This window comes from Lynx rufus, unplaced genomic scaffold, assembly GCF_022079265.1.
Source record: "Lynx rufus isolate CCGP_SWC_20201006 ecotype Redwood Valley unplaced genomic scaffold, mLynRuf1.p SCAF_8, whole genome shotgun sequence".
In the NCBI taxonomy this organism is placed as follows: Eukaryota; Metazoa; Chordata; class Mammalia; order Carnivora; family Felidae; genus Lynx; species Lynx rufus.
In genome coordinates this window covers 66,801,658-66,828,591 of record NW_025814896.1, presented here as the reverse complement: position 1 = coordinate 66,828,591, position 26,934 = coordinate 66,801,658, and the positions used below count along the sequence as shown (strand labels likewise).

At 54.2% G+C, this 26,934-nt stretch overlaps 1 protein-coding gene across 4 annotated transcripts in view; it reads right to left on the bottom strand.

Moving 5' to 3' along the window:
* Nucleotides 1-26,934, bottom strand: part of TTC7A (tetratricopeptide repeat domain 7A) — a 120,542-nt gene that overhangs the window by 43,189 nt on the left and 50,419 nt on the right. For all 4 annotated transcript variants that reach the window (XM_047068490.1, XM_047068489.1, XM_047068491.1 and 1 more), the window contains 7 exons: nucleotides 21,314-21,451; nucleotides 19,668-19,751; nucleotides 15,340-15,444; nucleotides 5,959-6,076; nucleotides 4,614-4,671; nucleotides 3,420-3,492; nucleotides 258-418 (listed from right to left, as the gene is read on the bottom strand). In XM_047068490.1, the coding sequence (XP_046924446.1) occupies nucleotides 258-418; nucleotides 3,420-3,492; nucleotides 4,614-4,671; nucleotides 5,959-6,076; nucleotides 15,340-15,444; nucleotides 19,668-19,751; nucleotides 21,314-21,451 (737 nt within the window). The remainder of the gene's footprint in view (nucleotides 1-257; nucleotides 419-3,419; nucleotides 3,493-4,613; nucleotides 4,672-5,958; nucleotides 6,077-15,339; nucleotides 15,445-19,667; nucleotides 19,752-21,313; nucleotides 21,452-26,934) is intronic.

Genomic DNA, 26,934 nt, shown 5'->3' with positions numbered 1-26,934 from the left:
GAGCTCGCATGGAGCCTGCAGCTGCCATAGAGAGCTCACCACTCCCCACCTGACACTTCCTGGCACAGAATGCCAGAGCCATTCTCTGACCCCACACGTCTTCCATGCCCCACCTTGACCCTCCAGCCAGGAGTGTGCATGCAGTAGGGCACTTAATCAGTATGTGCTGGCTGGCTATGTGGCAGGGTGAGGTGTGCATGGGCACCTGTGTCTATGGCAGGTGGCCCCCAGCCCTGTAGTGTCCATAGGGAACTCACTTGAAGTTCTCTGGATACTCTGTGATGGCCATGTTGATAACATCCAGGGCATGCTGGTAGTGTTTCTGGGCAGAGAAGAGGAGTGCCAGCAGGTGGAGGGCATTGGCATCATCCCTGCACATTTTCAGGGCCTCCTGCAGCTGCTCCATGGCACTGGAGATCTGCCAGAGAAAACTGCCAGTTTAGTGACCTTCTCCAAGGCCCAACCTCCCCCAGGACTTTGGTGCCAGCACCTGCCAACAAGGGCATAGCGGACTCAAGTGAGCTCCTGGGCCCTGGGTGGGGAGGGCTCATGCTCTGATGAGAAAACACACCCTAATGACATGGCAAGAGGGGTCTGCTGTCCCAAGTCAGGCCTGGGAAGTCACTGCTGCTCAGGCCTAAAGGGGAGCAGGATTATGGTGTGGCACAAAGGGTTTGGGCAGATGCCAGGGCTGTAAGAAAGCTACCCAGGTCATGAGCTACAGACCGAGAGATGGCCTCTTCTCCGCACGGTTTATGTGGTGATGGAGGCTGGCAGACAAATACCTCTTCCCACTCCGAGGGTCATAGTGGCAAGAGCTTAGGCTCTGGGGTGAGCTGGGGGCATGGGTCCCAGCTCTGCCACTTCCTAGCTGGACCCTTTGGGTAGCCTCTCTGAGCTGCAATTCTTAGCCATCAAAGTAAGGATTATGTTCACGCCCATTACAGAGGCTGAGAGAATGAGACGATGTAAGAAAACGTCTGCACCGTCCTGGACATGAGTGAAAATGTGCATTTCCCTCTTCAAGCCCCCAAAGCCCAGGCAGCGACCAAGCAGGTAAGCCTCTTCCTTCTCATCATGAGGGTTGTGTTCTCTCACACCCTCAGGACTGGCAGCTGCATCGGCTCTTGCAACCCTACCCACGTCAGGGCCTTATCCTCCCAGGAAACTCGGGATTCTTTTCTAGAAAGTCTTGCTCCTTACCGAACCTCAGACGTGGGCCTCCCAGGCTCCCTGAGGGGCCTATGGTCCCGGGTATACCTGGCCCCAGCCAGGGGTCCGCCCAGCCTCTCACCTGCTGTGAGCACTAGTGCCAGGCTGAGACTCCTCCCACGGGAGCTCCCTTTTGTGGAAAGTTCAAGGGAAGTGAAGGAAGCTAAGTGGTCACTGGTTCAGCTTGCCTGTGTCTCCGTAAGGCTACTCCTCCCTGGCGATTCTCCAGAGCACCCCATTATCCTGGGCTGAGTATCTAAATCCACAGCTGTCACTGCTCAGGCAGCCACACGTGCTCCAAGCAAGATGGGCTGGAGGGCTCCAGAGACCCAGGCAGGCCAGGTTTAGCCCAGAGTCCATTCCCTGAGGCTCCCAAGGTCTGGAGTCCCCAAGGAAAATGGGTGCCAGGCTCCACTGGCCTAGCCCTGCCATCTCTCTGGGAGGACAGACACCATTCACCAGAGGTGGCTGAATAATTAAAGATATTAAAAAGATATCACCAAAGGTTTATCATGAACTTGATTGGTGTTTATACAAAAGGCTAAAATACAGTGGTCTCAGGTATTTCTGACTGTGTTCCTTGCAAAACCACAGCAGAGTGATGTTCCTTGGGGAGAGCAGCAGAGAGGTACCAAGTGCCTCAACCAAGACCTGGAGTCTAGAGCCATGGGGCACAGGGGGGAAAAGGGCTGGGACAGGTGGTGGCAGCCTGGAGGTGGAGGTAGGAGAGTGAGTTGAGGAGGGTGGTGGGCAGGTACAAGAGGAGGGGAGAGAAGCAGCAAAAGGGAGAGGGAAGGAGAGCAGGGCCACTGGGGAGAAAAAGGCTGAGACAGGAGACAGGGAGAGATGAGTGACGAATCCAGTCAGGGTACACACAGGCGCTGGGACAAAGGTATGGGCATGGGGGTCCCAGTGATGGGAGTAAGGGTGCAGTGAGGGGAAAAGCCAGGCTGCTGCAGGGCTTGAGAGGAAGGTCAAGCAGACAGCAGCATGAAGCACTCAGGTGACCCCAGAGCCAGGAGAATCAGCTCGCGGGACCACCTGAATACAACACCAGAGGCTAGGAGGTGACACAGACCAGGAGGCCAACTGCAGGCTGGCAGATAAGGCTCTAAATGAGTCAGGGCACAGGATGCTTAGAGCCACATGGCATGTCTAATGGGGGCAGAATGGGCTCTGGAGCAGAAACCTGGCTTCAGTGCTGGCTGAGCTGAAGCTCGGCAGGGTCCCAGTTCCTGCAGTATAAAACAGGGCCAAGGGCACCCTCCTCATCAGATGGAGGGCTCACCCAGCTCAGAGAGGGGCACAGCAGCACCCACGATTGCCAGGGCCGCCATCACCTGACCACCAGAGGATGGAGGCTCTGTTGGCTTCTCTCCAACAGTCTAGAGGCCAGCCCAGTTCCCTTGGTGCAGATACAGAGAGCTGTGCTGTGGGCGCCAAGGCTGTCTGCAGTCCCCGAACGGTCCAGAGACCAGCTCACTGGGTCAAGGCCAAGAGGCCCTGCTTTGGAGGCCAGGGGTGTGCACCGAGCCCCAGCCTATGTGAGGCACGCACATGAAAAGCAGAGGTTCCCAAGGGCCTGGGAGAACGGGAGCCCTGGCCCTTTTATGAAAGGTGACCCACTGGATGGATGACTGCCTGGCCTTAATCCCTGGACGGACCAGTGTCCTCACAGCACCAACAGCTCAGCTGCTCAGCTTGGGAAAGAAGGTGGGTTGGGCTGTGGTGGTAGCTCCAGTGGGGCCAAGGTGGCCAGGGGATAGGAGGCCCCCTACCAGGTCCTAGAGGCTGAGCCTAATGGTACTGTCCACAAGGCCAGGGACAAGCTCTGGGGTCCACAGAAACAGCTGTGTGTCAGTCACTCTGCTCTCCTAGATCTGTGGAGAAAGCCCAGTGGAGGTGAGGACATAAATACTTCCTGTGGTCACTCATCAACTTCTCAGGAGACCACACTGTTCAAGGGAGTGTGAGGACAGAGAATAATCCCTTCCTGTGTGCCCATGGGCTCTACCACATTTTCTGACTCAATCCTTACTAGGTCCCTCTGAGGTGGCGTATGAAGATGCTCAGATAACAGATAAAAAAACAGAGACTGAGAGAGGTTAAGTCACTTGCAAAGGGTCACGTGGCTAGTAACAGCAGTGGTGCCAGGAGCAGACCCGCAGCCCTCGGGGACCTGGGACTCAGGAGATATGACAACCCACCTGGCGGACGAGGGCCAGCTGCAGGGAGACATAGAGGATGACCTGGGGGTCACCGGGCGCCAGCTGCTGGGCTCTGTGTAGGGAAAGGGAGCGACAGGTCAGTCAGTGAGGATTGAGCACCCAGTGTGCGATGTACGCCTCCAGTGTGCCAGCCCTGTGTTGGGTGCCGCAGGGCAAAATGTCAAGGATTCTCAGAGGGTGCCTGGTAGGGGAAGATGGTGTTGGCAGCCCGTCAGCAGCAGCCTCCAAGAGGGCTGGCTCTGCTGAGGTGGGGGGCCATCTGGGGAGGGGAGGACTGGGGGATGGGCACTGCCTCTCACTCTGGGCAACTGTTAGCCTGGCTGAGGCCCTGCGGTGGCCTTGTACAGAGCCCGAAGCCTGACCTCTCCATCACAGGATAGAAGGGAACACTCCTGTGCGTGGAGGGCCTGGGAATGGCCTCTCTGGGAGAGAAGCCTTGGGAATGAAGAGCTAGCCCAGGCAGCTCAGCGGGGGTTGGCGGGGATGAGACTCTTCTGACTCGCTGGGTTCAGGAACAACCTGCCCCAGAGAGGGGCTGGATGTGCTACATGTTCCCACAAAGATGGCACAGGAGTCTAGGGCAGGCCCCAAACCAGCAGTTTCCACATCAGTCCTCAGGAGTAAGACACACAGGGCTGGGAGGGCAGAGCCCTGCAACAGGCCAGAGGAGCCCAGAAGGATGCTTGGGAGGGACCCAAGGCTGGGATGGAGTCAGGGACTTAGCAAGGAGGAGGCCTAGGGAGGGCCACCACAGGGGAGGGGCTTCTCTGGCATCCCCTCCCCTCCTTCCCTCCAGGACCCCACCTTGGTTGCCAGGATATCTCTGAGCAAGGGGGTGGGGGTGGGGGTTGCGGTGATTCTCACAGTCCTCTGGTTGAAGACTGGGCTGGGAAGAGGCAAACACCAATTCTGTGTCCCTGCTACTAATACAAGGTGCGTCTCTAGTTATCTCACATAATTATCACAACAACAATGGGCTATCACTCCCATTTTAGAGGCCTAAGCTCCCAAGGGCAGGGGCCAAGCCTGGGGGCACTCTACCTGCCCACCGAGCTGGGTGTCCTGGTCAATAAAATGGGGATGGAAACCATTCAGTTTACACCAGAGGGCTCACTGGGATAAAGCATGTGGATGTGCTACCTCGGGCCTCTGCCGTGGCGGGGCCCTCCTCACCTCTCCAGTGTCTGCAGTGCTTTCCGGTGCAATTCGTCTTGCTTGGATTTCAGAGTCGCTGCAGGAGACAAGACGGAGACAGAGCCATGAGCGGCTGCTGAAGGGGTGCCGACCCAGCCCTGCCCCATCCAGGCCACTCAGGCTCTGCAGGGAGAGGCCCCACCAGGGCCCTATCTGGCCAGTGCTTGCACACTCCAGTGGTTCCAGACTGATGCCACCCACCGCCCTCGTTACCAGGGGTAGGTGTGAGGTGTCCACTTGGCCCCAGCTTCCCGGCGTGTTTCTTGCCACACCAGGGCCTTCCACGGCCACCTGAGCCTTGAGAGACAGGTTACCACCACATGCCTCCTCGGGCTTCCTTATCTACAGGCTTCTTCTTTTTTAACCACTTTAACACATTTTTTTTTTTTTGGCAAAATTTTTTTTACATTTATTTATTTTTGAGAGACAGAATGAGACAAAGTGAGAGTGTGGGAGGGGCAGAGAGAGAGGGAGACACAGGATTGGAAGCAGGCTCCAGGCTCTGAGCTCGAACCCACAGACCGTTGAGATCATGACCTGAGCAGAAGTCGGACGCTCAACTGACTGAGCCACCCAGGCGCCCCACCACTTTAACACATTTTAAGTGTTACGTTTTAAGGGCAGGTGTTTGAAGCCTTAGCTGCAGACTGAACTACCTGGGAAGCTTTAAAATGATTGTCATCCAGGCCCCAGCCCAGCCCTGGTCAGATTACTCTTCCAGGTTTGGTCTGCATGGGGCCCCATAACTCCCCTTCCTGCAACGACACAGAAATAGGTGGCTGCCTCATCGATGGGGGGTGGGGGGACACACAGCTGACCTGGCAGGGTTGGGGATAGAATGCCAGGTTTGGGGTGGCCGGAGTGGAATCCATCCGCCAAGCACAAGTATTTATTAAGCACCAACTGTGTACCCAGCAGTATGCCACATGTCAAGGGGGGGTTAAAAGACCCTAGAAGGTCACAGCAGTGCTGAGGGCAAGAGCAAAACAGAAGAAAGACACCATGGGGTTCGGGCAGGCAGCACAGTACAGACTACAAGCACTACAGGAGTTCTAGAGGCAGGTATGAGCTCCTCTGCCCAGGAGCTGGGGCCTGGGAGGGTGGGGAGAACTGGGTCCATGAAGAGGGCATGTCTAAGAGTGTGAAGTCTGGGTAAAAGACTGGAAACTGGACTGAGGTGTGTGTGTGTGTGTGTGTGTGTGTGTGTGTGTGTCTGCACTCAATGGAGATGTGTTGGGGGTAGGCACTGGTGGGACAAGACGCCTGAGAGGCTGCTGGGAAGTCTGAGCCCCCCAAGCGGATGCCCCTAGGCTGTGGCACTCACCGTCAGTGGCCTGCAGGCTGTAGGTGAGACCCAGTGCCAGGTAGCCCTTGGAGAGGAACTCTCCGGCTTCCTCCCTCAGGTCGATCACCATCGAAGCAAAGTGCTCTGCCTCCTCCAGCTGCAAAGAGGACAGGCAAAGGTCAGTGGGAGGGCTTTCCTGGACTCAGTCACCAGCCTGGGACACTCAGAACTACAATCCCTCATGTGTGAGCAGCACAACCAGAGGCCACGTGGCTTGTCTGAGACCACACAACCACGGAGTGGAAGAATCAAGGCTGTTTCCTCCATCAGCGACTCCCTGGAACTCCTCCCTGCAACCCAAGGACCTGTGATCAGTGTCAGAGGAGAAAGCTTCCCTCGCTCCAGACATTCTAGCTCCCCCAAAAGGACTCTGCCTAGAGCATGGACCCAGGACCAGGCCAGCAGGTGAAAGCTCCTTTCATCATCTGGCCTCTGTAGGAGCCTCTGTCTGTCTCTGCCCTATGTGGCAGAGAGAGGGAAGCCAGGGCTGGTGGGGGTGGGGGGCAGGCAGGGCTCGGGGACTGGGCCCTGGGGACACCGCCCACCCTGCAGAGTGGGCAGGCTGCCACTCTGGCTCTGTCTGTGAGCTGGCTCCCTGACACAGGGAGCTCAAACTTTTCAGGGGAAAAAGGCCTGAGGCTGTTTTTGTCCCGGGAGCAGGAAGAACTGTTCCGGTTGGAAAGGAACCAACTGGCGCAGGTCACGTGCACACACACCATCACACGTGTCACGTGACACGAAGAGGGGCTCCCACGGGGGTCAGGCTAGTCAGGGAGACGGGGGACAGCTGGGGGATGGTCTCAGCCATGCCCACTCATGGCCCACAGGCCTTGAAGAGGCCCCCTCCCTCCTCCTCAGCCCAGGTATGGCATCTGCCCACATGCCTGGCATGGCAGTGTACTGGTCTTAGTGTTCCTGACAACAAAGATGGGAGCCGCCCCACAGCTAGGGGGCTGAAGGGACCATACCCCAAGCCCCGCTGCCATCCAGATGTCAAGGCCCCCTGTGTGGGGCATCTCGCCCCCAGCAGAGGTCCATAAATTCAGACAACCAGGGAGCAAGATTCAAACCCAAGTTGGCTTCTGACACTCGTGCCAGTGCTGCTTCTACCCTGTTCTTGTCCCCTGCCACCCCACCCTGGCAGGAGAGGGTCAGCTCTGTGCATCTTGTGGCCTGACCACTGGCCACAGCCGGGGCGACGGTGGACGCTCCCTCCCTGGAATGTGGAGTTGAGATCCCGAGACAGAGGCCATCAGCAGAGGGGAGATTAGTTGGGGAGTCTGCCCTTTGTGCACAGTCGGGGTACATTCTGTGCAGGGAAAGGGCTGAAGGAGCAGAGAACCCACTGTGAAGGGAGGGAAACAACAGAACCCAAACACAAGGAAGTAGAACATGTGAGCTGACAGCCCAGACAGAGATGGCGGATGGGGGACTGAATCCCTGTGTGGCCTGCCCACCATCCCCGACCAGGGCAGTGCTCCAGCCCCCTCATGCTGGTGCTCTAGCTGCTGGCCTGGACAGCAGGCCACCTCCAGGTTGGTGGGCTGGTCACTGAGAGGAGTAGGGGGTCCAGGGACCTGAGCTCTGACACCATCAGGCCCTAGGATTCACAGTTGGGGAAAGGCCATAGCTCAGGAAACTCCTCAGCTGCCTGCTGCCCATCTCAGCTGGCCAGGGGGGCCAAGCCTGTAGCAGCTAAGATCTGTTTCCTTGCACCACCTGGACCAGCAGGACCTGAGGCAGGGGGGTGGGGGTGGGGGTGGGGGTGGGGGTGGGGGTGGGGGTGGGCTTGGGGGCCTGAAGTCAGAGCCAGGTTGAGAGAAAAGCCCTGGAAGATGAGCTCCCAGACACAGACTCTGATACTCACCTGGCACCTGACAGCTGTGGGGCCTGGAGCAAATCACTTAATTTCTATGAGGACCCAAAGGTCCTCTTCTGCAAAATGGGGAGTTGGACCCCACCTCCAACTGCTCCTCCTCACAAACCTCCACCAAGGCTTCTGCAGCAGCAGGCTCTGTGATGGGCCTAGCTGAGGAACCCAGTGATAAGGGGGCAGGATGCCTGGGTGAGTTCACAAGGAAACCCCGCAAGTGAACAGGGTGGCTCTTAATTAAGGCTCCCTGTGTAATGCTGGTATGTGGCTACTGGAGCTCCAACAGAAGGACAATCATGTGGCTGTGGTTGTCCAAGGAGGACTCATGGCGGGGGGCATGGGGGTCAGGAGGGACCAAGAAAAGGGTTAAGTGAGTAAACTCAACCTTTCCTCCTTCCTAACATCCCATTGCTGACACGGCTCATCGCGTACAGTCTTTAGGCATCATTATGCCCCATCCAAACAGGAGCAAGCTTGTTTATAAACCACCAATTACCAGTTACAGAAAGAATCTAGAAACCAATTACATCCATGTGTATACACTCTTCCCATGACCATGTCCTTCAACTCAGCAAATGCCGGCTTCTATCTCCTCCTTCCCAGGTAGGGAAGGTGCTGAGAACAAGGCTCAACAATTACTGGCAAACAGGGAGAAGTTACTCTCCAGTTCACACACATCATATTCTGGATTAGAAGAGCTCGCCACACTTTAGTTTTAAAAAGTGAAAACAGGGGCACCTGGGTGGCTCAGTCAGTTAAGTGTCCAACTTCTACTCAGGTCACAGTTCATGGGTTCGAGCCACACATCAGGCTCTGCGCTGACAGTGTGGACCCTGCTTGGGATTCTCTCTCTCTCTCCCCCATTCCCTCTCTCTTTCCACTCCTCTCCTACTTGCACACTCTCTCTCAAAGTAAATAAATAAACTAAAAACATACATCCTTAACTTGTCCAACTTGTGGTCCACTCTGACCCCCAGGTCAGGAGCCTTCCTCAGTCAGTACTTGCCAGCCTTGTTTGTCCATGTAGTTTAAGCACTGTGTCAGCATTTGTCTCAAATCAAACTCACAAAGCTTGAATATACCATTTTCCCTAGATGCCCAACACTATTTTGGTTCCTACCACCTATTACAAAGCAGCCTTTTTGCATGAGGAGTCACTGCAGTGATGATGAAGGGGAAAAAATATCAATTGTTTTAAATATGTCAACGTACAACATGCTAACATACAGTATTAATATAGATGGGAGCTCTAACTGGTCAGCAAAAGGAAAAAATGCTGTCACAGCAAACAAAACAAAAACAAAACAAACCCAAGATTTATATGTATTTTAAATATATTTTAAAAACAAGAAATATGTATATAAATATATAATATGTATATTATATATTTACATAAGTATACATATATATATACACAAGTATATACACGCACATATACACACTACACACACACATAAACAAATATGTACACACACAATGCACCATTCCCCTTCATCTAAGACATGAGTGGCAATCCTAAAGCCCTTGAGAAAGTGGCTTTGTCATGTTTGTTCTGAAATACTAAGTGCCCAGCCAAGTCCACACTCAGTTCCACAGTCAGGAATAAGCTCTCCACACGGATAGCAGGGCAGCCTTGAAAGCTGAGAACACAAGCCCTGGGACCAGACTTCTCACACTCAAATCCTGGTTTGGTTACTTACTAACTGTGTGACCTTGGGTAAGTCACCTCACTTTGCTGTGCCTCAGTTCCCTCTTCTGTAAAATGGTGTGACAAGTGTTTGTCTGTGAGGCAGTTGCTGGGAGGACTGAATGAGATAAGACACAGTGAATGCTCGGAGCAGTGCTTGAATAAATGTAAACTATTATCATTAGCTAGTGAATTTCTATCTATAATTAGTTGCATCTTCCAGAATTCTCTTAGGCATCAGCCTGACAGATGTGGCAAGTGCCATCTGAATAAAGTCCTCATGCCCCCTTGTACATGACCTCTCTGACAAATCAGGAAGTGGCATCAAAGACTGTCCTGGAATCCAAAGGGGGTACTACTGCCTGCCTTTTATCTCCTGCCTCAGAAAAGGAGACAATACAGAAGGACCAGCTGGGTCTCCGCAGCCCTGTGCAGTCTACTGTGCCAGCTGGTCAAACCCTCTGACCCTCTATCCACAGTCCAGGACACAAAGACCTACACCCACTAACCTACCCTTTGTAACAATACTCACCCCTGCTGTGGGTAACACACTCAGAATGATACTTTTCCATCTTATTCTCTGATAGTCTATTTCAATTTTTTCTTAAGAAAGAGTTCTATTTCACAACCCACGAACGGGTCTCAGCTTCCAATGGGAAAGCCACAGCTCTAATCCAGGGGCTGACTGAGCTGCCCATCTATAGCCACCCCCATCAGCTTTCTCCCCGGGACTCCCTCACTTGGCCTTTTCAGTCTCCAGACACTTCCTATGGTGGCCTCAAAAGTTGGCAGCTGGTGGCTCTGCAGTTGGGGCTGCTGTTTCTGCAAGATTAGCTCAGATTACAGTGCTGGGCCCTCCTTGCTCAACCACACTCTTCCAGGGTGACAGGTTTTTAAAGTTCTTTTCAGCTGTTCTCCTTCCGGTGATACACTACTTTTTAAATATCTCCTTTACCTATGGCAGTCGTGTAACTTCGCCATGAACCCCACATAGAGACCCCCTCCACGCCCCTGCCATTCCAGAGAGGTTTAGTGCAACCTGGTGCATCATAGCACCGCTGCCACCTGATGGAACAGGTGTCTCACAGCTGAAGGTTCTGGGGCACAGGGAGCTTAGGGGACCTGTTCGAGGCCACCTGGCTAGTGACAGAATGGAGTTTCTAACTCAGGTCTCCTGAGCCTACATCTGGATCTTTCTGAGCTACCTGATTCACAGCTGCCCTCTGTGGGTCTTCACTCTCTTCCTCTCTGACCCTTTGGGAAAAGGAGGCAATGAAGGTTCTAACGTGTGGACCCTTTGCTTCGGCTTTCCGGAAGTAAGGGAAGTGTTCCCATGACTTCACAAGTTCCTAATGGCTCTCTGGTCTTCCTGACTTGGTCCCTACACAGACAGGCTTCTGACTTACACACTTTGCTCTTGCTTGGCTGCCTTCTGCTTCAAGGGCTGCCTCATTCATCTCGCATGGGGCCAAAGACGTTGTACCCCTGGCATTTCATTCTCTTCCTCTTCCTGGGAACCAGAGAAAGTTCCTTTCTGAATCTCTCCAGTTTCTCCTCAGTCCCTTCCCATGGGGCTCAGGGCCTATTGTCAACTGCTCCACTGAAAATGCACTTTTCCCTTCCCAGGAGGAACAGGACGAAACTTCTGTATTTCCACAGGCTAGCGGCAGGATTGCTGGCACTCTGTCTCCCCTGTCTCTTAAACACTCATCTTCCTGGCTCTGGCTACCCCTGAATCTGAAAAATGGAGGTAAAAACACAAAAGCATGTGCTTTCTGAGAACCTGCTGTTTTGAAGGGTCTGTCACAGGGATAGCTGCCATTCATCAGGTACTTGCAACGTGGTAGGCAGCAACACTGCTCAGCTCTGGTGTTCACAGCCACCTGTAAAGGGTGGATGTGACAGTTTCCATGGTACAGATGAGACATGGAGAGGGCAAATTACTCCCCTAAAGTCACACAGCTACTGAGCGGGCAGGGATTTGAACACGATCCTCTCTGTCTCCAAAGCCTGCACTATTTGCACGGCCTCATACTGCCCCCTCGGGAAGAGGCCCAGAGACAGCATACAGACCTTTCAAAAGAGGAGCATGGTCTGCTTTTCCATTTCATAACGCCCTTCTTGTGTGCGAAACACAGCACACATGCACACCCCCAGCTCCTGTCCTCCTAGGGAAGTTTCACCTTTTTAAATTAAATACATTTTAAGTAATTATGTTTGGAGAGAGACTAAAAAATATTTACATCTCTTTCCTTCTTGCCCCAAAACTGGCTGGGGACCTTAGCAAGACATCGGCCATGGCAAGGCAGGAGGCTACCACACGCAGCAGCAGTTACTGGGTCAGAGCCTGGGATGCCCCCCCACCCGCCACCTAGGGGAGCCTCAGGCTAAGCCTCGGGGCCAGTATTCTCCCACCTGACCCCGTACCTGACCCAGGAGCAATCACCTTGCATCAAACCCCACGTCAGCCAGCATGTGGCCATGCAGGTCCCTCTGCCTGGTGCCCTCCTTCCCCCACCACTACCCGAGGACAACCTGGCTCTCAGACCCAGACCTAGCCTAGGGTGTCCCATGCTGGCTCTGGGCATGAGGACAGGACGTGGGGACAGCAGGTGCTCCACCTCTGGGCACATGGCCACCGAGGCTGGTTTAACCCAGCACAACTCGTTTTTCAAATGTCCCAGTTTCAGCCTCCTTTCCTGCAACCTGGGCCAAGTTGTCCACCCCTAGATTTCTGTCCCCAGCTCACGGGGCTTGGCTGGGCAAAGGCTGGGGCTGCTGGGGGCTGTTGTGAGCCAGAAGAGCTGCAAAGGCAAGAGACAGAGGTGGCATCAGATGCCTTTCACAAACTGTGCTCCATCCCAAGTACTAGCACCCCTCTGCCCACCGAGGTCAGACCTGTTCTTCCTGTTTGTGGTCCTGCAAATAGAAAGTGCTGGGCCCCCCCTCTCCCAGCCTCCTTGGAGAACAGGCTGCCCTTAGCTACCCACGGTCTGCTCTCTGCCCATGCCAAATCGGGAACCTGAGAACCACTGAACCAGAGGCAGACTTTCCACACTCATCCCTCCCAGCCAGCTGGGGCGGGAGTCATTCTATAAGATATTAGCGGACACCTAACCACATGCAGGGTTCTTTGCTGGGGACAGATATGCGGGGTGCAGTGTGGTAAGGAAAGAAGCTCCCCGACTATTGGGAAGAGAAGTACCACACAAGGCAAAATTGGTTGCCCAGTGATTGGGCTCATTGGCAAGTAGGATCTATCCAATAAGCACCAGACATTAACTCTGACCTGGGGTTTAAGAAGGAAAAGAGACAGTTTCTGCCCTCAAGAAACACTGGTGATTACAATGTAATGTGCTAGGTGTCCAAGGCAGGTATAAATGGAACTTTAGGGAGGTGCAAGGGTTCCAGGTTAGGGACGGCCACCAGGAGGCCTGGCCCTCCAGCATGTCCTGGCTCTAGTCTGGACCCAACTGAAACCCCATCTCAAAACAGCCCCCAAAGCCGTGCATGCTTCTCAGCTGAGGTTAAACAGCTCACCCTCCTCTCCGATTCTGATGACAAGTCTGCATGTTTAAGTTTCCTTTTGGGCTTTTCTATTTATGTTGTCATTGATGACTTTGCTCCTAACTCATCTGATTTCAATTTGGACTGATTTGATCCTAATTTTATTACCATGTAATCTGAATGCATGTAATGACTGTAATTATGCTGCTGAGGGAAACAGCTCCTCCACGGTGGGAAGACCTAAATTTAGGCTTCCTGGCAAGGGACTGCTGGCTGGGTGGACACCCACAGCCACCTCAGAGCTGGCGGCCTATGAGAGGACAGAGGCCCTCCCCTGCCCCAGCTCAGTGAGGCGGGTATTTGGGGCTTTGTCCCAGAGATGGACTTGAGGCCCCTCTCAAGAGCCTCAGAAACATGCAGGAGTGTGAGCGAGGGGTCCGTGAGCCCCTCTTCTCTGCACCCCCCGGCTCACACCATAGCCCTCTGTTGCGGTGCTCAGTCTGGGTGTCTCCTCTCTGCCGACACCCGCAAACCAACCATGTCCCCACAGCTCCCCACTTCTAAGATGCAAGACGCCAATAGTCCCCCTGCAAGGATTTGGGGGGCAAGGAGTTTCCCTGCTAATCATAGCGTAGGGAAAGCAAGCAGTGATGGAAGAACCCACCAGTAGCCTGACCCTCCACAGGCCAAGGCCACCTCCTCTGTGAATCTCCTTGACCCATCTAGCCTTCTACATACTTTATGTCATTTATGCCACATATGAGGAACAGACTGTAATTATTTCCATTTTACGAATGAGGAAACTGAGGCACAGCAAGGTTAGTACTTCACTCAAGACCACCCAGGGGCCGGGCAACAAAACTTTTACCCACATCATCACACAGCCTCTTCCAATGCCTGGAGCCTGTTATAGGTCCTTCTGCCGAATTTCTCCCTCACTAAAACCACCCTCTAAAGCCTGGGGCTGGCTGGAAGCCATGCTTCCCCCTCCCCCCACCATTCACAGCAAGTGGGGCCATGCAGGGTCATGCAGGCACTTCAGCTACAGGAATCTGAGACTCTGGAGACAGAGGGGAAGGTGCTGTTTCTTCCTTGCTCCTCATGCTTGGGGGTCAGCCCTCTCTGTGGCAGACAAGACAAGGCCCACAGGGGCTGTGAGGTGGGGATGCAGGGGAGGGTCAGGGCCAGTTTCTAGTCCCCGGAGGGACTTGGTGGGAAGGGTTAGAACACGAGTTTCCCTTTCCAGGGCTGGATACCTAAGGGGGGGGGTGGCAGCAGGAGCTGGACAGGCCACTAATTCTGAAGCATCTGCTGTATACCCCTGGAGCCTGGCCCCTGCTGCCCTGAACAAGCTGGGCACCCAACCATGGTGAGGGTGGGCTTGAGGGGGTTGGAACAACAGGCAGGGGAGGACTGTGTATGGCAGCAGCTTCCTTTAGGGAGCTGCTGGGCCTGGAGGGCAGATGAAGGAACTGGGGCTATCTTGCCTGCAGAGAGAAGTGGGCTCCTGCCAACCTGAAGGAGCAGATGTACTTGTTCTAAGACAGCCCCTGACATCAGGAGGCTGATGTGGGCTTAAGGAAGGAGAGACCCTTAGGAAGTGAGCTCCTAGTGAGAGAAGACACCATGCAGAGGCCCTGCCTCAGGACCCCATAGACTTAGAGCAGCCACCACAGGAGCCTGGGTTAGGGTGGGAGGAGGGCGGGGGGTGCTACAGGCCCAGCGCCTATCACCTGCTTCCGTGAGGGCCTCAGGGCCTGCCTGCAGTAAAGCCCGTCCTCTGGGGAGAGGGCTTACCTGACAGTTCTGCAGCCCCAGCAGAGCCCCAGGCAGGCAGCTGAGCACAGGGCAGGGACCTGTAGTCTGGAGCCCAGAGGAACGAGGGGCTGACAGAGGAGGCCACCCTCTAGTCCTGCCCACACAGAACTGCACCCTGCAGTAATGTGCAGCCTCTATGCAAACGATGGTTGGCCCAGGTGCTCCAAGTCCTGTCCACTACTGCCCTGCTGGGCAGGTGGCAGGCCCTCTACTTTTGACTCTACATTCGGCTCTCTGGAGACCACAGCTCAAGGCTGAACCACAAAGCTGACACTGTCCTGAGTTGGGGGACCTGCTGCTGCAGATGGAGGCTGCTTTTCTCAGATTTCCCCTTCCAGGCCTGTCTGCCTCACAGCTTCCCTCACGCCCCCACCCCTTATACACACAGCAGGATTGCATGCCTCCATCTCATGCTCACCACCACCCTCCCGCAGGAGCTGCCGGAATCTGGGCCCTACCCCCACGGCTCACTCACCCAATGCAGGGACCCGATGCAGACCTTGGCGGCCATCAGGGGCACAGTGGGGTCCGAGGGCCGAAGCTTCACGCACTCCCGCAGCAGAGACACGGCGTAGGCTGACTGCAGAAGAAAGGGCAGGTGACACCATTACTGACAGCCCTGGGCCTCAACAGGCTGGGTGCCTCATGCCTACGGCGTGGGGGAGCTCCCAAACCGCCAGTCCTTGCTCTGTACCACTTTCCTCCCAAGAGCCAGGAAGAGGGCCCAGTGAGAGGAGCACAGGTCATGTTGGTGGACAAATCCCTCCTGGGCTTCAGGTTCCTCATCTGGAGAATGGAGGCTGTGACCTTTGCCCAGAGGTGGTGTGCCAACAGCTAAGGTAACAGCAGGTGGAAGCTCTTCGGAAGGAACTCAAATATGAACCATGGAAATTTTAGAGGCCAAAAGGGGCTCTCTCAAACTTCTGAGCTCAATAGCCTTTGTTTTCAGGGGACGGGATGACACCAAAGCCCTGCAGGAGCTGGAGGCAGGGCTGTGGTGGGGAGACGAGACGAGGCATAAACGCTGGCAGAGGAAGAGGAGAGAAGTCTAGCTGGCAGAGCCAAAGAAAACCTCCAGCCAGGAATCCGAGGCCCCACAAGGCTCCAGGGACTCGGCCACAGAGATGGGGCCAGAATGGACCTGCTGAGAATGGCCATGTGTGGAGGGAGGGCCAGGAGGAGAGACCATCCGCAGCCAGGCAGCAATATGACCAATCACAATAATGAGAAGGAGAACACCAGCTAACACTTACTTAGATCTTACTGTGTACCAGGCACTGTTATAAATCAGGGCCAAATGTGGCCCTCTGTCTGCTCTTGGAAATAAAGTTTTATTGGAACTCAGCCACACCCATTCATGTATGTATTGCCTACAGCTGTTTTTATGACAGAGTGGAGTAGTTCCCACAGAGACTACTTGGCCTGCAAAGTCAAAAATATTTACTATTTGACCCTGTATAGAAGGTCTGCTGTCCTCTGGGCAAAGTGCTTTATAAATATTAAGTCATTCATTTTTCACAACTCTTCTATGAGGTAGTATGCTATGTCCCTATTTATAGGTGAGGAAACTGAAATGCAGAGAAGTTAAGTAGCTTGTTCAAAGCTTGTTCAGCCCATAAGTGGCTGAGCTGGGGTTTGAACAGTCTGGCTCTAAGCTTGTAACCACTGCCCTATTCTGCTCTGTGGTGACTACCTTGGCAGAAGAAGCCTGTGTCTCCCTGCTGCACACACACACACACACACACACACACACACACACACACAGTCAGGGCTTCTGACTGAATCCAACACTTTTCCAAGAAACTCAGCAGTGACACCACCCCAAGTGTGCACACTCCCATGGTTGTGTGACCCCCAGGTAGGCAGGCAGGCAGGGGCATGTGTGTGTAACTACAATTCCCACATGCTAAGCCCTGCTGCGAGTCAAGCTTCCTCACCATTAATTAGCTTTCACCCTCCCCAGCAACTCCGAAGGTTATCATTGAGGAAGTGGGATTCTGTTAGGCTTACTTGTCCCCAGCTCAGTGTGAGACTGGCAGAAACAGACCTGGAACTCAATATCTGTGTCCACCCTAGACCCCCAGCCTCTCTCTAGCTACCCCTCCTTTCTCAGCCCAGACATGACAGACTGAGGCTCTGGGCTCAGGCTTATTAGGCCAATTCCAGGTGTCCTAGTCAAGGGCCAGTTCCCGGCTCAGTACTGGGCTGGGGTTGTGGGGTCACTGTAGGAAGGCGGAAGAGGTCATGACTCTTGCCTATCAGGTGCCTGCACAAAGGTCAGGGACAGAAGACAAAAGCTACCATTCCCCACTGCTCTCTTGGGAAACACAGGACACACGAGGGTGTGAGACCAAGCACAGGAAGGTGTCAGCAGACGACCTGTTCTGGCAGGCTGGGAGACTGGCCTAGGCTGCAGGATGGGAGGTGTCGTGAAGGGCCTGAAGGGGCTGCCAGGAGATGCACAGCTCCTGTGAATGCAACTCCCAGCACCCCCCGCCACGGCCCCCTGTCCACACAGCACAGCAAGCCTCGGGTTCTCCTTGGCCTCCTTCCCTGGCTACTGGCCTCTGCAGGGTTGAAGTGTTCCCTGACCTTGAAATAAAGGTTCTATAACCCTGACTGTCCATGTTCACCACACACAGACCACAAAATGCTGCTATTTAAGGAGCCAACTGAGGACTCCACAGTCACGGTTGGCAGCTTTTTTTTCCTTTTTCTTTTTTTTTTTTGTCATGCTGGTTACCTAGCAACGCAGCCAATGTGACTGCTGAGGAGACCAAGAGAAGGAGCGACCTAAATCATGTCATGGACCTCATCGTTTCTTCCTGCAGGTTGAGGTGTCAGATGTGTTTATATTGGCCTGGCCTCACCTTCGGCACAAGTGCAGGTACAAGAACCTTGATTCCTACCTTAGGCTTTGGCAGAGGCCAGCTCTGGCCAATGTCGAGGGCTGCCTGGGCCAACCAGGCAGACTGAGCTGGTGTGAAGGTTCCTGAGGGGAGTGGAGAGTGCGTTTCCAGAACAATCTCCTGCTACACCAAATGCAGGGATGGGTATAACCCAGTGTCTCCGGACTGTGGGGTCTCATGTGCGAGGAACTTCCACATCACCCCAACTCCCTGCCTATATGCCCATTCTCATGCCCACCTTGCTGGTCTGTGAAGGAGCCAGGCCCGAACACCAACTCCCTGGATCCTGGGACGTGCCAGACTGCGTGTGGACCTCTCTGATCTCTGAGCCTGGCTCTTCTCAGTAAGGAGGTTCGAGATCCCGTACCTCCCAGACTAACATGACACCTTCTCCTGAGACTGGGGGGCTTCCTGGAGTACCACCAGATATTAAAGCTAACTTCTGAGTGTGGTACATTCTTCTGAGAGGGGTCCCCAGCTTTTCTTGGCATCTCAAAGGGGGTTCATGATTCACAGAAGGGTGAGGACCACTGCTGTGGCCCTGGGCCTCTCCTCCTGGTTCATGCTCACTATTATAAGACTAGAGGCTCTTTGTTTCCCAGAGTCGGGAAGAAGCTGTCACATGCCCCTGTGAGCTGTCTGCCCAGGCTCTGTGTAAGCTCCAGCCCTACCTCCTCCCCTCCCTCAGGCCTCACTCTGTCTGTGGCTTGAACTCCCCCTGAGCCTTGACAGGACCCTGCTAAGCACAGAGCCAGGGTACATCATGTCTGTGCATTCAGAAGGCTCTGGGAGGTCAACTTGATGGGGGAGGGGAAGAAGTCTGGGAAGACAAACTTGATAGTGGGGGGCGGGGTGGTGCAGGGGTGGGAGGCTCCCCAGGTGATTCTCACCATACTCCCCTGGCCCCTTCCCACCTGTCAGGCTGCAGCCCCTGCTCTTCTTCCTCTTCCCTGCCTGACCCGGCCAGCATGGCCTCCATTTGTGGGGGAGATGCTGGCAAGCCCAGGAGGGCCCGCCTCGGAGACGAGCTGCAGGGCTAGAAATGGCAGGTGGCACAGATGGGCGGGGGAGGGGGCAGGAATTCCCTCAGCCCCACAAAAGGGCTCTGGGTGTTTACAGCTCTTGGCACGATTTGCAAGCTCCTGCCACCTTATTTCCTGCATTCATAACGTCCTCGGCTCTAACACCCTCAGCACCCAGCTCCGGAAAGGTTTTCCTTTCATGTTACTGCTGAAAATAGAGGCTTATGTAAGTGTAATTCTCATCAGAGGAGAAAGCAGGGGGTGCTGGAACAGGGCTCGGTGGGTAGAGTGCAAAGGTGGCTCTGGTGACCTGGGATAAGGGCAGTTTCCCTGCCCCCGCCCCAGCCACATCCTCTGACGCAGTCCTCCCTCTGAACTCCCAAACTCCCATGTGGGAGCTGCTGTTCTGCTCCACCCTCAACCTCTCCCTCCCAGGCAGGTCCTTCCATGGGAAGGTCCTTTCCTGACACCACACTCGATGGGCAGGAAGAGAGCTACGGCCCAAATGGAACAACATGCTCCTTGCCCAGAAGCCTTGTCCCAGGCCTGTTTCACACAGTGGTACTCAAGTCACACATGGAAATGCTCCGATGCCACATGTGTGCACATGTACTAGGAGAAAAGCATCCACAGACTCACACTGCACACCTGGCACCTCATAACTCACAGGGGGACACCAGAGTCACACAGGGGTCTGTGTGTGACCCTCTGGTGCCCCCCACTCTCCTGGAGATTAAAACCTGATTCGGGACATTTCTGAATCACCGCCACACCCTCCACTCACCTCTGGGAGGGACCAGAGGAGAGCAGAGGCCCCATGGGTGGGGCTATGGGTGCAACCTCCCCCACCCCACACACACCCCGGGTCTTACCTTCCCACAAGCCACCATGGAGAGGGCCACTTGGTACCAAAGGTGAAATTCTTCAAAGGCAAACTTCATGGCTCGCTCCAGGCACTGAGGAGAGGGGGCTGGTCAGCACTTCCCCACCAGGGGTCCTCCCCTCCTAGCCCAGTCCACTCCTTTCCAGGGTAACCACTGCCCAAATCACTTCCTGGAGGAGGCTGTCTTCGGCCCACACTTGGTTCCCGTCAGCAAACGCCAGGCATCACCTGTCCCTGCCACAGGCATGCTGGATGACTTTGCACAAGTCTCTTACCCTCTCTGCCCCTCGGTTCCTACCTCCACAACGTGTGAAAACCTTCCAGGGTGATGGTCAAAAGTGAATGAAATTGGGTCTGGGTTTTTAAAATTTAAACATCCCATAAAAACGATAAGTGACATTCATTATTGTGCATGGTACCATTCTCAGCTTTTTACGTGTATTAATTCATTCATTCTCCCCAACAACTCTGTGAGGTGGGTTCTCTCATTATTCCCATTTCACAGATGAGGAAGCTGAGGCTTGAATGACTTATCAGGGTCACAGGGCTAGTAACTGGCAGAGCAGGCTGACTACAAAGCCCCCCAGATGGAAAGGCTTTTTCTCGGTTCTGCTATTCTCTATGACCACCGAGAAGACTGACTGCCCCACCTGCCTGTCCAGCCCTGGGCAAGCCCGTATCAGGGGTGGCCTGGTGAGATCCAACAGACAATACAAGTGCTTCCAGGTGATGGAGGCAGAAGCCAGCATGTGAGGACAGGATTCATCATGTGGCCATGGTCAGGCGGGGTGGGGAACAGAGGTGAGGTTACAGGACCAGACAGTATGTACTTTAAGAGCTCGCTGGCCTGGGTTCACTTGTTGGCTCAGCGTGCACTCTCACCGCCATCTTGGGCAAGAAACCATCTCTCTGGGCCTTGCCTTCCTTGCTGGTAAACTGGAGAGAATACTACTTAAAGAAGGTATCCTCTGAGAGCACCTTGCATGGCACCTGGGGCAAGCAGGAGCTCAGCAGATGTCACCCACCCCAGGAACCCCGTAAACACATGGGAAGAGAATCTACTGCCAAGAGGCCTATCCCTAGTGCCACCTTTGATCCCAGCCCAGATTGGAAAGCTCAAACATGTATGCGTGCCATTCGCACTGTGGGGGACGGAGAGAGGGACAGCTTGGTGCTCTGGTCCTTCCATCTCCACCCCGGACAGACACCATCCCTAGAGCGTTGCCCAACCAGGGTCTGCTCAATAGATTGGGGGTGCTCTGTCTAGCTTGGGTGGGAGGGGGCCCAGGTTCCCGACACACACCAAGCTCAGAACCTTGTCGGGAGAGGCAGTAATGAAACACCAGTGTCCTCTGTGGGGGAAACTGAGGGGTGGATAATTTTCCCTTTGTGTTTCTCTATGCAACGCCATGTGTTTTTTTCAAAAGAAAATCACACAAAAACACTAGTAAAACAACTGAAAACCAAAAACCCACCCTGCCAGTGATGAGCAGCTCTCCCAACATTGGAAATGGAATGGTCCTAAGCCTGGTCTCCCAAGAACTGAGCTGTACCCCTTGGTGGAGGCAGGAAAGGGACAGAGGAGGAGGTCCTTGGTGGGCCACCTGACTTCTGGGGAGGGGTGGGCCACCATACCTCAGAGAGCATGACGTACTGGCCTCTCCTGCCCAGCGTGATGCTCAGGAGGTCATAGATGGCCGCAGCGTTCCGCAGGCTCACTGCCCGGTCCTCCTCCTGCTCCGGTGCTCGGCTCAGCACCACATCTCGGGTAGCCTGTGAGGGAACGTGGTTTGGGAAAGAGCAAGGACAGAAAATAAGCAGCTGCCTGCCTCCAAGGCCCGGTGACCATCACCCTTATATTGCTAAACCAGGCCATGCTCCTAAAATCAGCCAGAGCCTTTCCCCATCCCCATGAAGGCCCCCATGAAAGAGAGAAAACCCTCTACTCATAGCCCAGGTGAGGAAGCAGTTCTGAAGGTTCCTGCTATTCAATGTTTTAGTCTGCAAAATCTCAAACCTACAGAAAAATTTCAAGGATAATGGCACTGATCACATTTGCCTGTCTCTAGTATATAATAATAATAATAATCATAATCATAATAATAACAATAATAAAGTCATTATGGTAAGATGACCCTTTGCCCCTAAATACAAGAGGGCATTTTTTTTTTTTTTTTTAACAACCACAAGAGGAACGCCAGTATTTCAGGAAATGTAAAACTGAAACCTCTCATACCAGCTCACAGTCAGATCTTACCACCTGCCCACTGCTGGTCTCACTAGAAATTTTCTCATCCCAGAACCCAATCCAGGACCATGCCCTGCATTCAGGGAGTACGTCTTTTTTGTCTCCTCTCAGCCAGAAGAGCCCCTCAGCTCTCATCTGTCTTTCAAACACTAGCATTTTTGAGGACATGTTTATGTGTTTTGTGGAACAGCTCCTTGTGTGCTTGGAATTGTCCACTCACAGAGAGAGCTTCAGGTAATATCTGGAACTGTCTAGATCAGGTGGGTGGTTCTGCTGCTTGACTCACAGGAGGGGAGCTTGGGCTGTGGCTCCTTGGTGTCCTCTGCAGGTCCCCCGAGTCCCTCTGATAAGGACTCCTCCGCTGCTATACTTCCTTCCCATCACCCTGTGTCCAACCCAGACCCTATCCTGACTCCTTCTGACCATGGAACTCTCATGAGCTCCCTAAGAAACCTCTCCCATAACATAGGGCCTCTATGCTTGGTGTCCAGCACTTAGGAGTTCAGTAGCTCAGAGTTGCCAGGTGGCTGGCTACTGGGTGGGAGGGTGGTGGCAGGGGGCGGGATGGGGGGAGGAGAATGGGAAAGTGTGCTTTAGGAGTAGGTGACTCTGTACAATCTGTATCACCTGTAATCTCCCCCGTGTGGATTTAGGACCCTCTTTTTCTGTGGCCTGTGATCCCACCCCCTCTTGTAAACCCGTGCCCTGGGGACGACACTCAGGCTCGGCAGTAATTCAACATGAATCATGGTTCTTCGAGCTGAGCAGCAACAGGGCAGGGACCAGGCTAGGGATGCTTTGGGACCTCTGCCTCCCCCAGCCCCCACCACACACACCTGAGCACTGTATCTGAACTGAAGGAAAGCTGGGTTCCAGCCAGATGTCCCTACTGGCAACTCTCGGTATCCTCCTCCATCTGTATTAGGGACTGAGCCCCCTTTTGTATGTTGGGACCCACCCTCTTCTACTTTCCCACACAGGACCTCAGAACCAAGGATGCTGGCATAAAAGGAAACTTAAAATGACAATCCTTCCTGTCTAGAGATGGTCCTCAAAACTTCCATCTGGGAAGGACTACTAACCCCTCCTCCAGGTCAGGGGCTGAGGCTCCCAAGGGCAAGTGGTTATAGAGGCAGAAGAAGGTCAATGGCCTTCAGACTGCAGGCTCTGAAAAGTGTCCTGTTGTGCAGGCCTGAAGTGCATTCCCACAGTCTTCTGGAAGCCAAAATGCCTGTAAGACCCAAGGAAGTAACTCACCCATGGGGGCATTTCAGGAAGGTAAAGCAGTGGCCAGGGGCTCTGATGGGTGTTCCTCCAGCCACAATAGGTGAGGGCTGCCAACCTTCCCCCCCACCCCCACCATGTACATGTACCAGTCCCAGGAGAAGGTGCCAGAGAGGCCAGGAGATCCCCAGAAAGGATGAGCACTGGTGCCAGCCAGATAAACAAGAGCTGGTCAGGAACTCCAAAGGGTTAAGGGAGAGGAGCAGAGAGGGAAAGTGCCAGAGAAATCCCTCTCCTTCTCAGTGAAATCCACCCACACAGGCACCATCAGGAAGAGAGAAGAAATTCTGAGAGGCTTGGCAGGAGCTATTTCTCTAAGCAGAGCAGGAACACAACACTGGCCATGTACCTCCCCCCTCCGCCACTTCTGGCCTTCCCCTCCAGCAGCTCCCCAGCTCTGGCCACTAAGGGTGGGGCCCAGAGAGGCGACTTTGCCAGGCAGCAATGACAGGGGTGGGGGACAATGAGAGGACAGGAGGTACAGACCCTGCCCTCAGGGAGGGGCCGTGGAACCTTCTGGAAGCAGCAACAGTACTTGCGCCCAGTGGAATTTGACCTAGAGCTTGGGTGGGAGAGGGGTCCTAATGGAAAGGGAGCAACACTGGCAGCCTGTGGTGGAGTGGGGTTGGGGGGCTTTTCTGTGGGGAGTGGGGAGATGCCTGGCTGGGCACATGCAGGACCTAGGAAGCTACCCATGCATACCAATATCCTTCTGGGGATGGTGAGCAGTGAGCTATGACCGAAGCCTCAACTCTGGTTGGCCTGTCCTTGAAGAACAGCCCCTGCAGACCTCAACTCCCAACCCCCTCCAGACTGCTCCAGGACAAAGTCAAACCTCCTCTTCTGTGGCTGCCATGAGGCCCTTCGCCATGAGGTCCTGCTCACCTGGCCAGCTTCTCCCACAACCAGCTCCCAATTGTCCCCCTGCCCCATGGGACTCCTTCAGCTCCCTCTCTGCACCATGGACAGACAATCTGTACCCTCTGTCAATCTGGATGCCCCCTGGCTCCTTACAACCCAACTCACGTACCTGTTCCTTCAGGTGTTGACCTGACTTATCCCACCAGGCAAGGCCCCCTGCCCGTGTCCTCTCCCAGCATGACACACAGACCCCAGCCCCTGTATGCTCAACAGTTCTTGGGGGTTCTTGGGGCAGGGATGTCTCGCTGTCTCCAGCACCTTCCTTGGTCCATGTCTGTAGAATGATGCTGAGAGAGAAAGATTTCTGGACCTAGTGTGGAAACTTTCTTCTCTTGCCCTAGACCTTGCCTTTGAAAACAACAGTGTCTCTGAATGTGTGCCTGGGGGATGGGAGCGGTGGATTTCCAGCACTGGGCATGGATTGAGTCAGAAGTCCAGGAACAGATCTGAGCATCTCCTCAGCCTGGGGACTGGCCTCCCAGAAGGTAGACAGCAGGGAAGGGGTCTCCTCAGGGGTCCTCAGGACCTGGCGCCTGTGTCAAAAGGGAAGCATGGTTCCCCAAAAGAAAGCCAAAAGCAGAAGTTTGCCCCAGTTGCTATGCCTTTGGGGCAGGGCTGCGGTGAAATGCTACAGTGGTGCTCGCCCGCCGGGTGGGGGAAACAGGGCAAAAGGAAGGAAGCTGTGGGGGTTAGCAACAGGGCAGGGATTCATGTGCGGCATGGAGGGCGGAGCCTCAGACACTTTGGGGACTTCTGGTCACTGCCTGTGTGCCCTGAGTGTCCTGTTCTTCCTCCCCTGGGCTCACCACCCTCAGGCCAGCGATACTACAAGATTCACGAGCAACCTTTGAACTAGTCCCAGCCACTCTTTTCCTCCACCATCCAAATGGCCTTGCTAGGAAATCCTTCAGATCAAATGCAGTGACAGATATGAATGCACCAAGACCCATAAAGCAATATGTAGACACTAAATACTCCTCTCACCATCACCATCCTTACTAGGCTGGGCGTAACACAGAATATTCTCCCAGCACAACCTCCAGGACCCTCCGCCTCTGGAGATTCCCTGTCCTTGTCTGGTCCACGAATTCTGTCCCAGGCAGGGTTTGTGAGCTGTACCTTCTCCCAACCTGGGCCCTCTGGCTGTCTCCCCATGGAAGCCCCCTCCAAACTGAGGGCATTCACGCAGGCCCTCTGCAAGTCAAAAGAGGAAAAGCAAAGAAGAATGTTCTTCCCCACCCCCATCATCCAATAGCTCATTACTGCCAGCATGACCCATATCTGGTGTTTGGAGAAGGATCCATGAAGCAAGTGTAGGGCCTCCCAGGAGGGTCAGCGAGACAACTGCCAGGTCTCCAGGCAGGCCAGCCCGTGTGAAAGCTGAGGCAGGAGACTCCTCTTCCAACAGTCATCCTTCACGTGTGCTGCATGTCACCTTTTCAGGGTCACATCTGTCACATCTCATCCAGCCTCACAGTAACTCCAGGGAGGGGCAGGGGGAACTGCTATGCCCCTGGGCAGATGGGAAACTGAGTCCCAGAAGGTGAACTCATTGTGCAAGGTCCCCGAGAGTTAAGGCTGCGCCTTCAACAGCCAGTCCAGGACAGCTTCTGCCTGCCTCTGGTCCTGAACTTATGCTGACTGCAGGGCCTCAGACCACAATGACCTTCGCTTCCACCTGGTCCCATTTCTCCTCTCTAATCCTGGACACAAACAGGGTAAGAGAAGTAAAGGGAACTAACTTGTGGAGTACTCTGTAAGCATCTCACAATGACCTCATGCACTACTATCCTATTTTACAGATGAGAAGACTGAGGCCCAGGGAGGCTCCCCAAGGCATACAGATAGGTGGGACCCAGATTAGAGCCTAGACATTCTGACTTCACCCCCGGAGGCCTCTGAAGAAGTGTCCAGTAGCCTCGTCCATGCCAACAGAAGCCCTGGGATGGCTCTGCTTATAAAAGAACCAAAGCAAAACACAAGGCTGGGCATTCCAATCAGGAAAAAAGCCCCTCGGGCAATGGGTCCAGCCATGTTCTCAGACACAGCTGCTCCACCGGCCAAGGACCCGGTCTCAGGGCCTGCTGCTGCCACCCTACAAAAGCACCCCAGAAAGGAGTCTCCCAGCAGCATCTGCGACTGGCACCTGCCCCTCCCTGGAGGGCACTGTCATGTTCTGCTTGTGCTCTCGTCCCCCACCAGCAGACATAATTACCACGGCTCTCAAGCTGCTGGTCCACAGAGCCAAGAAATAACATGCTCTGTGACGTGTCCCATCTACGCAGCAACCCGGGCCAGGCCCACGCCAGCCCCCACTCTCCTGCTGCATCAGGCTTCTGCAGCAGAAATCGCAGCTCTTCCTGCCAGCGAGGGCGAGAGGCTCTCCCACCTCTACTGAACCGACTGTTCCGAGCTGGCAGCGTTATCAGACCCTTTACCATCACAGTCTGCAGCAGCACAGGGCCTCGTGTTAAAGCAAACCAGGTGCCAAATGCTGGAACGATCTGTGCTCATCTGCTGAGTCCCAAATGGAATCAAGCCCAAGAAGCACTTTCTTCTTTTCTTTTCTCTTCTTTTCTCTCTTCTTTTCTTTCTTTCTTTTTTTTAAACTGAATGGTATCCTCAAACCAATTTATGTCCCAACCAGAACTGAGCCTCAACATATTCTAAACTGACTGAGCTGGAGCCAAGTATTTATCAGGACAAAACAAATACGTGGTGAACATCTACAATGTACTAGGCACCTTGTGTTCATTTTCTTGCTTTTTCTGTGCAAGAGAGGCCTTATTAGTCTCATTTTACA